The following is a 15,041-nucleotide window of genomic DNA, read 5'->3' as shown; positions in this document are numbered from 1 at the left end:
GTTCTAGTTCCCCTATCTGGAAGCCTAAGAAATTCTCAATTGTCCCTCAAGACCACTCATGGGGCCAGAACAGAGAAACTCTTTTTGTCGACCTGACCAGGAATGTAACTGTGGCAGTGTCCCTTGAAAAAAGCTGTGCACCCGCACTCCAATTACATGTGAATCAAAGCTGGGGGCGGGGGGAACCTTGATAACATTCAGTGTCCTTTCACCTTCAAATTCAGATAGTGAGTGTTCTTTGGTTTCACTGGCATAAGTAGCTACACGTCTCATATGGATTTAGGTACTTAACTATTACGGTATCAACTGGTACTGAGCATTTATAAGCAATTCAGTCTAAAAAGTAAATAATTGCCCTAGACAGAGTCCTGTAACTGTTACTGAGCTCCCTGCTCCAAGCACCCACTGAAAGTTTTAATCCCCACCCCATCACAGGAGAAATTTGGCAATGGCCATGTCCAGAGGCATTTTTCATTGTCACAGTGGAATTGCCATTAGTTTGTATTTGCTATTTGCATTAGAGGCTGAGGATGCTCCTAGCAACTGTGAATTTGAGAAACCTTGAGTTACAGGCAGTATAGATACTGGGGTACTAGTGGGGCAGAAAAAAAATCATGCAAGACAATGAGTATGGTCATTCATTTTACATACGTAATTTTTCTTTCATCCAAATAGGCCACACAATATTTATATTTAAATACTTTTATTTTCATTTCACAAAAAAAAAAGCAACAGTGTTTGCAATTACACATGCCTTTCAGTCAGTGCTGGTCATATGCAAAACAAGTTATCAGAAATATAAAGAAAAATAAGCCTTTTCCCTTTCCAAGTGACACAACACAATTTGCATATATATATATTATACATACCATTTTCAAAATTTTCCACAAAAGACAGATTATGATACAAATTTAGAATTCCACCCACAAGCTCAGATTCAAAGAATTGGAGATCTGCATAGGTGTTTAAATACAAAAATGTAGTATCTCTACAAGCTTCCAAGTAATTACTTTTCAAAGTGTTTGAAAGAGATTACTCTTCATAGCAACGTGGAACACTTGGCTTTAATCAAGACGGCTATAAGACTAAGGTTTGTCTCAGTGTGAGTTTGCTGATAATGCAAATGCTCCAATTATGTGGTAATTCTCATTTTATATATATATCTGTATACACACACACACACACACACACACACAAGTGTATTATTGTACTGATGGTTTATACATTTCAACTTCTGGAGCATTTCATTCAGCGAAGCCATGACCTTTACTTCTTTGAAATATTTCAAATTAAGAACTGTTCAGAAATATCACTAATGACTACCATGACTAATTCCAAAAAGGTGCCCCTTTCTCGCTTATTTATGATCAAAGTTATATGTGTCATGAACAAATTTTTATTTTTTCTACAGCAGCAGGTATAAGTAACAGCCAAGTATAGGCTAATTTTCGAACACTAGAATCTGACAGTTTGATATGGTAAATGACATCTCTGCCAGTGTTCTAGGAATCCTATCAATGTTTCTAAAAATACACATATAATAAAATAATATGGCAAATCTTCAGCATTATATTCATTATAAACTGCAGAACAAACAAAGATTGCTCAGAAGCTTGAAGGAAAAAAGGAAGGGAGGAAGAGAGGCAGGGAGGGAGTGAGGGATTTTACACATGCATTTTCTTTGATACAGACAAACGTGGAGTCCTAACATTTACCATGTGGTGAATGAAAAGTCAGTACGATTCAAGAATGCTGAACATGAACATGCAAGTCTGGATGTATGAAATGCATGCAAAAACATACAGCTGATGAGGCAACACTAGCTTACATTTTTAAGTGTACGTGAGGATAACATCTAATATTGCAGGCACCGAAGACAAAAAGAAAAAAGAAAAAAAAAACAGGAATGGTCCAGCTAATGGAGAACTGAGGAGAGTGAAGCAGCCACTCAGAAGAGCTCTGGATAGGGAAGGGCCAACTTGCCCGATCACAGACGGGCGCTGAAAGAGGGCCTGCCTCCCAATTCTTTATGGAATGATTTTGGGGCCCATGTTCTTATTCACTAGAACCTATGGCAATAACTCAAAACATTCATTCCAAAAATCAAAGTAAGTTCTATCAGTTATATAAGAATATGCTATCGATGGAACTGCAGGAGACTTCTGGAGATAAGTCAGAATTCCAGGCCCCCAAAAGAAGCTACTCTCAAGGGTCTTCATGTAAGATCTAGGCAGCACTTTCACTGGCTTACCAGTTATGGAAAGATTAATCAGCAGTGATCTTTAAAACTACTTTTTCCTTAGTACTGTCCTCTTGCCTGTCTGGAATCTCCAAAGCACAGGCCCCTTTTCACCATTTCCTTCTGTTTGAATCAGCATAAGAAATGCTGAATCTGATTAGCTTTCATAAGTCAACCAGATCCAAGTGTCTTCTCCCAACTTATTTGCTATATACCTGTTGCCATGAGTTACACCACCCCAATGCCTTTCAAGTCAGATGGCAGGGATTTGATGGGACCTGATTTTTGTTAGATCCATGCAGAGCCCTGAAAGGGACTATGTATTAATGAGAAATAATGAAAAAAAAAAAAAGAAGCAGATTAGTTACGTGCTTATATATATTTACATTTTTAAAGGCATATATCCTAGGAATAAAACAAAATAACCACAAAACAACAACTATACTAGGCACTGCTAAATGAGGAAATATGTGGGACAGGAAGAAGCGATCTGTCAATTTATGCAACTCAATTTTCATTAGGTTCCAATATAGATAGCCATGCAAGGAACTAAATACAAAATGAAACAAAAAAAGCCCCACCCATATTCATATGTATTAAGAATATTCCCCTGCCACAAACATAAACCCCTCCAAAAAAACCCAAGTAAATAAACAACACACAACTCTTCTACTCACTATTGCCAACACAGGCAATAAGGGAAAGGGGAGAAGGGGAGATTTGTCATACACTGATCCTCCATTTTCCTCTGGTACCTATACATCATGCCAAGACTAGGCACAAAATCAATAATAGGAAAACACTGATACACAGTTTTTAAAAGTTCATACCCTGCCCTTTTCCCCTCCCCATGACCCACCCAAATCATCTCTCCCCCTTAAAAAAACTACCCCAAATTATAAAACTATTGCCCATGCAGGCAGTGAGGGAAGGGACGCAGAGGAGATTTATCATACGTATGGACCTCCATGTTTCATTATGTACCTACAAGTCCCCGCAAAGGACTGAGTACTAAGTGAAATAACACACAAAACGTAGCAGACATTTATATACATTAAAAAAAAATTTACACACACGCGTGCGCGCGCGCGCGCGCGCACACACACACACACACACACACACTCTGTCCCTCACTCACTCAGAATTCTCCCACCCCCACCCCTCCAAAAAAAGAAACTAAACATCTATTCTTCTACCACTGCCCGCCAGGCAATGAGGGAAGGGAATAGGGGAGATTTTTCATAGAATCAATCTCAACTTTCAGTAAGTACCTTAACAGTCACGCAAAGGACTAGATTCAAAATGAAGCGAATGCCAAAAAGAGGCAGAAACATTTATATACATTTAAAAAATCACCTAACTTACCTAATAAGCCCATTCCGCATTAAGAACTTCAAACACAACAAACACCAAGTCCTACAGTACTCTCATACAATCGTGCACAGGCTACAGGGGAAGAGAGAAACGGTTTATCACGCCTCTGGAGCTGGGCCTCTGCACTACACTGCACATCTACAAATCCAAACAAAAAAAATCAGTTCAAAGGAAAAGCGCAGAACAACAACAACACCACAGCAGACATTTATATACATTTTTAAAAATGTAAACCCAGAAATCCCCCCACCACCCTGCCAAAAAACCCCCTCTAAACAACTGCGCCGCTAGTCATTGCCCAGTCAGGCAATAAGGGAAGGGGAGAAGAGGAGATTTTTTTCATAGAATGAACCTTAATTTTCATCATGTACCTAAATATCCATGGAAAGATCTAGGTACAAAATGTAGTAACAGAAAAAAGGAACAAAAATATTTATATACATTTTAAAAAGTACATATCCCCCATCCTCCCAGGGGAGGGAGGGGTGGAGTAAAAAAATTAATCTAGAACTACTCTAAAACTATTGCCCACCTGGGCAGTAAGGGGAGGGGACCGGAGGAGATGGTCATACATCCGGACCTCCACGTCTCATCGGGTACCTCCATGTCCAAGGAAGGGATGGGGTACAAAATGGAGTAACACAATATAGTAACAAACACTGTACATACGGTTTTCAAAAGTATATATCCTGCCCTTAGTCCCTTCCCACCCCCCAAGACTTCAAAAAACCCAAACCACTTGAAAATTATTGCCATACATAGATAAAAGGGGAAAGGGAGAAGAGGAGATTGCTATACATCTGGAACTCCATGGTTCATTACGAACCTACGTGTCCAAGTGAAGGACTGGCTACCCGGTGAAATACTATAATAAGGAAGTAAAAACATGGATATATATATATATATATATATATATTTAAAAATCGTTAACCCCAAACCTACAAAAGAACCCCGAAACTAAGTATCTACTCTACTAGTCACTGCCCACACGGGCAGTAAGGGGAGGGGACCAGAGGAGATTGTCATACATCCGGACCTCCACGGCTCACTGGGTAACTTCCAGTCAGGGGACCCAATGAAATAACACATCTTGGTAGTAAAAACAGGTATATACAGCATGTACACATCCCTTCCCCCAACCCCGCATCCCCCCCCGCCACAAGCCCACTCCAACAGCTACTCTACTAGCCATTGCCCACACGGGCAGTAAGGGGAGGGGACGAGAAGAGATTGTCATACACCCGGACCTCCACGTCCCATCGGGTACTCTGACGTCCTCTGAGGAGGATACAGTACAAAATGAATAAGGAATACAAAGTAGTAGGAAGTCTATTCATATACACTAAGTACATACCCTACTTTCTCCCACCCCACAACACAAAACATTAGCTACCACCCAAGGAGGCAATAAGGAATAGGGCAAACAGGAAATCTGTCATACTCTGAACCTCAATTTTCACTAAGTATGTATGCACACATGCAAAGGAACACATATAAAATGGAAAGATTAAAAAAGGAGCATAACACATATATGCACACATCTGTTCCCACCCCACAAGACGAGATCCCGACAAGAGCAACTACAACCACTCTATTAGTTGTTAGCAACAAGGGGAGGGGTGCACGGGACATCTGTCGTACTTCTGGACCGCCACAGTTCATTAGATATCTACGCACCCATGAGAAAGATGAATGAAGTGCAAAGTGAAATAACACCCACAAAATAGCAGCAAAACCATTTTGTACACATTTTAAAAAGAACATACTCTGCTCTCCCCCCAGTATCACCGTCAACTTCCAAAAAAGAGACATCAAATAACTACTCTGCAGCTGTTGCCCACACAGGCAATAACGGGAAGGGCAGAAGAGATTTCCACAGGACGGTGTCTCACTCTTTATCAGAAGCAAGTATACAAAATGAAAGAAAATAAAAATAGATCAAAACCACACATGTACATTTAGAAAGTATATAGCCCCCCCCCCCCACCAAGAGCCACTCAAAGACATCAATCAACTATTCTACAATGTATCGCACGCGCAGGCGAGAAGGGAAAGGGCGGTCAGGAGATTGATCCTACATGTGGACTCCCACTTTTCATTCAGGACTTCCTGCCGGCGCAGAGAAAAAAGCACAAAATAAAAGAATGCAAAAAAATAGCAAAAATACACACATTAGTTTGTTTGTTTGTTTGTTTGTTTTTTTAAGTACAAATGTGAGTGTCAGAGGGGGAAGAGAAGAAGCTCTTTAGAAAGAGAAATCATTCCAATAAAAACCAAACGACAAAGGCAAACGGGAGAAAAAGAGCTCTATCATACCTACGAAATTCAGATCTCATTTTGCAAACTCCGCCCAGGAGATGCTGACCTCGGTGATGATACATGTCCTGAGCTCATACACCTTCTCTGCAGTCCCATGAAATGAACGGGGGTTACCTGAATACTCGGCAATCCAACCACACATTACTGTTCCAGGTGATTTAGTTTGCGTAGCCTCTTAAAATGCAACTCAGTAACGGGCTACCAGTAATCCGACAAACTCAGCACTGAACTTTCATTCCTTACTTTCCAATATTCAGAAAGGACTCTGTTCTGGTCCCAGGGAGACTGACGCAGCCCCCGAGCCTCTACATACCCAGAACTCTTCTGACAGCTCTTTTGTTCCTACAGAGGCTAACGTACGATAAAAGGAAAACCTGAAAGGCAAAGAGTATTAGAATTAAGCAGAACCTGGGATGGTAAAATGGTAGGAAAGTTCAGGAGCACTCACACAATGGCAACACAGTTTCACTCACAGGGATTTATAGCAAACAATGCCCTGGAGGAAGGCCCAAGCTTGGGGTGGGACCCGACACTACCTGCAGTTTAATGTACCCAATCTCTTGCTGTTAACAAACCAAACGCCTTAGATTTCTACTTCCAGATCTCCAAAGCACAAGTCTTTCTTCTACAATTCTAAATTTCCAATTTTACCTTTCTTAATCATCCAGCATAATGTGCCTCTTCTACTACGTTCAAGCAGCTCATGTCTCTGCCGTGAACGTTAATACTCGGCGGCGTCACGGATCTGTGGGCGCACATGACCAAGCGCTATGACTGCAGGAATATACATGGGAGTTCTCAGAGACACCGTGGCTAAGACAAAGTGGGGGGGGGGGGTGGTAAAACTTCAAAAGCTACAGTTATGCCTCATGTCACATGTCCTATCTATTACATAGACTTATCTTCCTGACTCAAGAGTTCGTTTTTGGAAGTGCCATAGAGATGGGTTAGCTTGACTTGAAAATTACGGAACTCTGTGGGAAAATGTGAGGTGAGGGCTACTAAAACCACAAATACTTGAGGTGAGGCCTACAAATAGAACGATAACCAGCAGGGATCCGGTATCATGGGAATGAACAGGTTGTGAGTACAAAGAAAGCAATGAATTCCAAGTTACCTCTATTTTTAGCCCATGTTTTGATAAGGATTTTCTTAAACATTACCCTCTGCCCCCACACACACATACACATACACACACACACACACACACACACACACACACACACTCAGGAAAAATTATATAATTCAAGACAAGATTTGCCATATGCAGAGTTAACATACATTACAGGAGCAATGTAAAGATGGGCAGGTATAACTGAAAAATCTTAACGGATGTTGAGAAGTAGCAAAATTTAAACTCCGTATCAAAGTGGAATTCAGTAATATAACATGGTAAAAAACCAGCAACCAAAAAACCCCTCAAAAGTTTAGTATTTTTCCCCACTCTAAAAATATAAAAACACACTAACTTCCAATATCAACTAAAGTATCATTCATCTGCTAAAGCACAAGAGGAATAAAGACTTACAATCACCCCAGTTTCAATAAGACGTCTTTAGCGGATTCTGTGAGTCTCAGGATATAATAGTTTGTACTCTGAACCAGAGGTAAATGTTTAGAAAAGACTAAATTGGGGGAAAACACACTAGGATTAAAGAAAGCTACCTTTTAGCTTGCCAGCATTTTAAATTTTGTTATATAAAAATACTTTCATAAAGTAAAATATAATTTTATACACCATCTCACATATTTTCACTGTATACCTGCTAACTTAAAAAAGGTGACCTTTCCAATTGATTCTCTGGAGTGTTTTAAGTGCTCACAAATGGGTATCTACCCTTTTTATGTACACAGAAGATGTTTTCAAAGAAAATATAAAGTACTCAGTTATTAGGAAGAAAGCTTTTCCCCTAAGAATCAAAGAAACTCAACAATCTAGATATTAAGTCTGCATAGCTCAAAAAATTCAAGTACAGTATTTCTCCTTTACAAGGAGTGAAAATGCAATACAGTTTTAGAAATCTTCCCTTTTCTTTCTTTCTTTCCTTGGCCATTCCTTTTAATCAGTTACTTTGGCCATGATAAAAACAAAATAAAACAAACAAAACCCACTGATTTTTCAACTAAAGAAAAGTACTATTTTGATAGTAGAAAAAATTCAAAGCCCACCATATTAAATCTGAATCAAGTTACTCCTATCCCACATTCTCTTTATTCCTTTAAGGTACTATGGTGAACTTCAAATAAAAATGTTCAATTTCTCAAAGACCCTATTTTAAAATATGCTTCTAATATATGCTACCATATAACATGAAAATCTACACGAGTATGACTCACAGAGAAAGTGTCTATGATCAGGTAATGTCAAAGGCAACCTAAACTAATTCTAGTAACAGTGATAGTCATGATAAAAGACAACAGTATTAACAAAATGCTTGCCATAAGTGTAGACATAGTCCTCTATAACGTAAGATGTACCTATGGCAGGGAGTGATAAAGGTGTATAGATTTGGAGAATACTGGAATTCATAAATAAAATAATTATAATTAAAGCTAACTCAGTTTGAAACAGTTTCCTAAAAGATGAAAAAATAAGTATTACCTATTTGGAAAATTTAATCTTTTGTCCTTGTTACTTAGCTTTTCAGTACAACAAAAATTTAAAAATTCTGTAGCACCTGGCTGCCCTGCAGAAAAAAAATATAAGTTATAGATCTTACTTAAACTTTGTTTCAGAAAATAAAGGATTAATCAAAACCTCAAACCAAAGTAGATCTGCACACCTGAGATCGGTTTTCTAACAGCTGTAGGATTCGTCGACTTCATTGTCATAGCTTTTGAAGCTAAGTTTTGTACTACATTCAAGTAACATCTATCGTCTACCACTAAGAACCAACAAATGGCTGACAAAGCAGCGCCTGCAAGGATGACGGCTCCCACGGTAGATCCTTCCTTGTTGCACTGTGCCAGTACTTTCCGGATACTGAGAAACAGAACAGAATGCCAAAACAGATGTTTTTCCCCCATTTGCGTATCTTCAAAGTAGAAAAATTACTGTTTTTGTAGATGTTGGCATACAGGTGAATATAATTTTGTAATAAATAACTACATACTGCCCAAAGACAATTCGAGAAAGACAGATGAAAAATACAGACGGGCCCTGAGCGAACTAGAACTCCTAAGAGCGCCAACAACTCGGCAGCGATTCTGGCTTCACCTTGGCTTTTTGCTAAAGCAGCAGAGCCCATGTTAACTAGCTCTCTGAATGGGCGACAAAATGGGGCGCAGCTGTGCATGCTAGAGCCACCACGTCAGAGTTTTGAGGTTCTTCTCCATCCATCGGATATTCAACTGGATGACTTCCAAAGCCTCCTGGACACAGCGAAGGCGAAAGGTTGCCTCTGACTGATTTTCAAAGAACGCCTGGACCTGTAAGTTGCACGCAGAAGTATTTCAAAAGAAGAACAGTAAATCACAGGTAACTCTGAGTATCCTTTTCAGATAAGCTTTAACTGAGTCATGGCTATGCTGAGGTCTTGGAAGAAGTACAGACAAGAAGGACTTTATTTATTTATTTTTAATTTTTTTTTAAGATTTTATTTATTTATTTGAGAAAGAGAGATAGCAAGAGAGAGTAAGAGCAAAGCGGGGGAGCAGGGAGAGGGAGAAGCAGGCTCCCCGCTGAGCAGGAAGCCTGACATGGGACTCAATCCCAGGACCCCAGGATCATGACCTGAGCCAAAGGCAGACGCTTAACCCACTGAGCCACCCAGGCGCCCCCAAGTACTTTAATATTCAAAGTATTTACATCAAGTTCCTGATCACACATGGTGAAATCTGAAGTAATTTTAACAATGAATTCCCCTTATGCCCACAAGGATGAATTTTTCCAGTTTAGAATGGAAAAAAAAAAAGCCAAATAACAGTAAATGAAGTAGTCTAAAGTTAGAATTAATGCCCAGTTCTACCCTTGGAATGGAATTCTTCAAAACCATTTTATTACCACTTAAAAAGAGAGTTGGCATATGCTGGTCTCAATTCAAAAACTGATTTGTATCAGGCAGACGAGGGAATACTGTTGAGAATGGAATCAGAATTCTTCCTCATCAGAATTTGTCTTCATTGCTGAGTATCCCCCCTTAAGCAATAATCCCAGGGCAGAATCGTTGGCACTGACCACAGCCGACAGAGAGAAGGGGCAGAAACTGGCATGACAAGGCACTGTCTGACTTAGACTGAGCAGCCTACGGGGAAAGGGTGACCCAACCTCCCTGCTAACATTTTATACAACCAACCTCAGACAAATGCGCCTTTGTTGAAAACAGGTGTGTCGACCCAGCAACAATACTTTGTATGGTATAGGACCCCAGATGAAACCTGAAGAAACAAAAATTTAAGAGCAAAAAGAGCAAAAACATGAGGCAGTTTTTGAGAAGCAAATGTCCTGAATGCAAAGGAATTACTTGACTGTACATTACACAGGCCAAAGGCGGACTGGGAGTCCTGCTCCTGGGTAATGAAGCTCAGTAAATCAGAAATAACCGCACATGCCCTCTCACTACCAGTGGGAAGGAAAGGTGGCAGAAAGAAGCAGGAGTTATGGATACCCAGATAAATTATGAATTCATTTAATCAATTCAAAAATCACACCTTACCCCCAGAAATGCCATTACTGTTTTGAAAGCAAAAAAGTCCTCCGTGTGCTGTCTGGGTGGGTGTGAGTTCCTCTCCAATCCCTTGGCAATGACGAGGTATTTTTCAACACACATAACTGAACAGCTATTCTGAAACAGTCCATGGCCAGGTGAAGTGAAGTGACCTAAGTGTCAAGCATGGCTGGGCGTAATGAGTACCCAAATGGAGCACCACTGTCAAACGACTCATGTTATGGGATTACATTTACAAGGGTGAAAATTTCTGGGTGTTTCAGTTAAACTGTCACTGAAACATTTTTCCTCTCATAGCAGATCTTAAATCCTGTGAATCAACACAACATTGGAAACAGTTTCAAATGAAGAACGGGAGAATACTAAAAATTAGTAGTTATCTGAGAAACTCACTTCTGTACAAGCTTGTTCCAGTTCTCTTTGACAAAATCCCATGCCAACAAGTGTCCAGGAAAATGTCGGCCAACTGTTCTAATGATGAATGACAGCTTTTGTGTTCGGATGATATCTCCACTGAGGCTATTTTTCATTAACCTGAAAAGCAAAGCAGATTTAGTTTCCAAAATTAGTATTTGTCATGAAGTGATCACTGAACTTAAAATCAGTGCTGGTCTCCTAATTAAGGTTCTGAAGCAATTCACAGCATGTAAGTTTTGGGTTGGTCTAAGATTGATCAACAGATTGAACACCTGTCATTTTTTTAAATGAAGGGAGAACTCACCAACAAGATAAGGACTTAAATATACTGTCACATAATAATCAGTAGTTCTTGATGCAATAAGGACACTTAGGAAATAAATTCAGGTAGAGTTTATTATAACTCTGAAGATTGGATTTGTTGTTGTTGTTAAAAACCTTATTTGATATGAGTAGATAGGTATATTGCTACTCGTAAAAAACTGGGCTTTATATGTACTAGATTATGTTCTAAATTCTTGACACAACAAAGCTTGAAATAGGGAATCATTACCTATCTCCATGTTACCATTTAAGAAACTGAGGTTATGTAAAATTGACAGAGTTAACACAGCTGATGAATACTAAAGCCTGGTATGGAAACAAACGCAATTTTCATCTATCGTGCTACAATATCTGTTTTGAGCGGGAAAACACATATCCCCAAAAGAATGCAGAATGAGTTTTACGGGGAGGAAAAACCCAAATGCCCAATGAGATGTGATGGATTAGATAAATTCTGATAGAGCCATACTGTGCGATACTGTGTAGCCACAGAAACAAATGCAAATACGCTTTATGAATGAACAGGGCAAATCTCAAAGACTGGTCATTCACTACAAAGAATGTTACAGAACACCAGCTAGAGTAGAAACCTATGTTCAATATATAAAATACACACCTGGACAGACACTGTTAATAGAGAGAAGAGAATAAGATTGGAAGTGAAGGGTCATATGAGAGGGACTTTCACATTTCATTCCGTTTCCTCAGGTACTGTTTAAGTACTTCATAATGGGGAATTTATCGGTGTACTACTAGTTCAAAACAAAATTATTATTGATTTAACAACAAAAACTTTTCTCTCTTTGCTTGGGTCAGAGTCTGGCTACTACTTTAAAGAAAATGACTATTTACAGTGCGTCCTCTGGAAAGTGGGTCTGGGCAGGTGCTAAGAACATCTCTGGAACAGAATGATTTACCTGAGCAAAGTTATGCAAGAGAAGCAATGAGAGCCAAGCGCCTCTCCTTTCCTTCCCGCTGCTGACTGTCAAGATACTTGCGCATTTCTCCTGGTTACTTAGAGCTCCTCTACCCTGACCCTGATTGTTCTTCCTGCCAGGAAGCCCTACCTACTGCCCTTCTTACCCCATGTGACCCTACAATCTCTAGCTCTTCATCCGCTGGATATTAAAAAGGAAAGGTCTGGGGCACCTGGGTGGCTCAGTTGGTCAAGCGTCTGCCTTCGGCTCAGGTCATGATCCCAGGGTCCTGGGATCGAGCCCCACATCGGGCTCCCTGCTCAGCTGGGAGCCTGCTTCTCCCTGTCCCGCTGCTGCTCCCCCTGCTTGTGCTCTCTCTCTATTAAATAAATAAAATCTTTAAGAAAAAAAAAAAGGAAAGGTCTAACAAATTCACATGAATGTATAACCTATGGCTTTTACGTGTTATCTTGTACCGAAGTCTCTGCATTTTCAAAATGATAGCTTGGAGAGAGCAATGCCTTGACCAAAAAAGAAAATGAAGCACGAACTGTGGAATCAAAAACAACATGCCAAATGACCAAGAAGTTTTTAAGCACAAAGTAGAAGGGGACTGTGATTTTTGGCATCTCCCAATCTCTTTTAGGCAAAGCACCTCCTGCCCATCTGTACAGGTCCAGTCCCTGAGACGAAGCCGAACACATGCGGGCTCCTCCCCACACCGTCCAAGTCAAGGCCAGCCCACAAGGAAAGGCAGAAAGAGGGAGATCCCAGAGAAAATGAGCTCCTCAAACCTAGGAGCACCATGTTTTTATGCTTGTGGTTTCTATATATCATATTGCTTGGGTGGTTTCATACCAGTAAAGTTTCCGTACATCCTCTGAGCTGGCAAGAGCTTCAAGTATTTTATTCTTCTCTGCTTCAGAGTCTATAGAGACATACTTGCTTAACAGGAATGACCAGCCTTTCTCTGTTTTTGCTCCAACCTTGAACACAGTACTCATGACATCAGTAGGTAGGCTGTAAGAAAGGTACAAATATGAGAAAAACAAGGAAAAGAAATCCTGAATACAAAGGCAAGGAATTGACTAGTGGTGCTTGCGGAGTCAGAGCAGGTAACAAAAGAGTCTTTACAACTCATTGTCAAGAAAACATTTAATTCAGTGGGTTGCTACTTCCCTGGTGGTGTGACTATAAAGAATATCAATTCAACTTAATGCAGTAATTCTTCACTGAGCAGTCTCTGCCCTCTAGGAACTCAGAGGCTATCAAAATGTACAGAATAAATCAGTGTATTGCCACGTAGTGTAGAAAGTTCCATGGTGGAAATATAGCAGCAGGTGTGAGGGGAGCGGTCATAAAGGGGAAGAAGCCCAGTTTTCTGGCCTTATTAAGATCTCAGAGCTGGAAAAGACCTCAGAAGGTTATCCCAATCCCCCACCCCAACTCTCATCTGATGCTTAAATCTATTTCCATAATGCCCAGTAAGGAACATGGAGAGAACCAGTCATCATCAAAAACATGTCTACTTGGGGCACCTGGGTGGCTCAGTCATTAAGCATCTGCCTTCAGCTCAGGTCATGATCCCAGGGTCCTGGGTCCCAGAGTCCTCCCCCTCCCCCTGCTTGTGTTCCCTCTCTCGCTGTGTCTCTCTGTCAAATAAATAAATAAAAATTTAAAAAAAAAAAAAAACAACGTCTACTAACTGCTAACTCCACTTGCTATGTTATAGCCCTAAATTATAAGAGACTTGTTTGACAGCTCTCAACCATTCCGATGGCTGCTATAAAAAAGCAGAAAACAAGAAGCCTTGGTGAGGATGTGACGAAACTGGAACTCCTCTGCCCTACTGGTGGGAATGTAAAATGGTGCTACCACTATGGAAAACAATATGGTGGTACCTTAAAAAATTAAAAATAGATCTACCATATGATGTAGCAATATCACTTCTAGGTATAGATCCGAAAGAATCGGAAGCAGAGTCTTGAAGAGGTATTTGTGTACCTATGTTCACAGCAGCATTATTTGTAAAAGCCAAAAGGTGGAAGCAACTCAAATGTCTATCAATGGATGAAGCAATAAACAAAATACGGTGTATATAACGAACAAATTCAGCCTTAAAGAGGAAGGACATTCTAACACGTGCTACAACACGGATGAGCCTTGAGGACATGTGAAACAAGTCAGTCAGACAAAGACAAATACTGTACATTTCACTCACATAAGGTATTCAGAGCAGAAAAGAGAACAGTGGCTGCCAGGGGCTGGGGACTGGAGAAAACGGAGAGTTGTCTGGGTAAGGAGTTCTAGTTTTGCAAGACAAAAAGTGCTGGAGATTCGTTGCTCAACAATGTGAATATACTTACACTACTGAACTGTACACTTAAAACATGTTAAGATAATAAACTTCATGTTTTATATATTTTACTACAATTCGAAAAAACAGTCTTGTTTGACAATGCAAGTACACACATCACCTACGTTAACACTCAGGATGACAAGATCCTGGTTTCAGTATATGGTATCAAGGTAAGGAAGAGGCAGAGAGCTCATTTGAGTAGAAGTGCATGTCACCTTTGAGTTCCGTTGGAGGCCACCCAGTCATCAAACAGCGTCATGGCTGTGGCACTGCAGTTCTCAAGGCCGTGGACGCAAGCAAACTCCAGCAAGACTGACCGAAGCTCCCGGGCACATGGGGAGCCTTCATCAGTCCAAGTCTGCTGCTGGATTTGGCTTCGAAGTAATTTAGATACCCTGGTCTACAGAGACAAATTGTTAACAATA

The 15,041-nt window shown here is 40.3% G+C and overlaps 1 protein-coding gene across 2 annotated transcripts in view; it reads right to left on the bottom strand.

Moving 5' to 3' along the window:
• Positions 1–686: 686 nt before the first annotated feature.
• LNPEP (leucyl and cystinyl aminopeptidase) overlaps positions 687–15,041 on the bottom strand; it is a 99,804-nt gene continuing 85,449 nt past the window's right edge. For both annotated transcript variants that reach the window (XM_028092031.2, XM_028092033.2), the window contains exons 14-18: positions 14,832–15,016; positions 13,116–13,277; positions 10,993–11,133; positions 10,228–10,309; positions 687–9,361 (exon numbers count right to left, since the gene is read on the bottom strand). In XM_028092031.2, coding sequence (XP_027947832.1) covers positions 9,230–9,361; positions 10,228–10,309; positions 10,993–11,133; positions 13,116–13,277; positions 14,832–15,016 — 702 coding nt within the window. In that variant the 3' untranslated portion in view covers positions 687–9,229. The remainder of the gene's footprint in view (positions 9,362–10,227; positions 10,310–10,992; positions 11,134–13,115; positions 13,278–14,831; positions 15,017–15,041) is intronic.

Source organism: Eumetopias jubatus, unplaced genomic scaffold (genome assembly GCF_037043125.1).
Source record: "Eumetopias jubatus isolate StellerSeaLion01/CBP00866 unplaced genomic scaffold, mEumJub1_p1.0 scaffold_5, whole genome shotgun sequence".
NCBI classification, from domain to species: Eukaryota; Metazoa; Chordata; class Mammalia; order Carnivora; family Otariidae; genus Eumetopias; species Eumetopias jubatus.
Note: the sequence above shows the minus strand (reverse complement) of the source record. Positions and strands in the feature narration are given on the sequence as shown.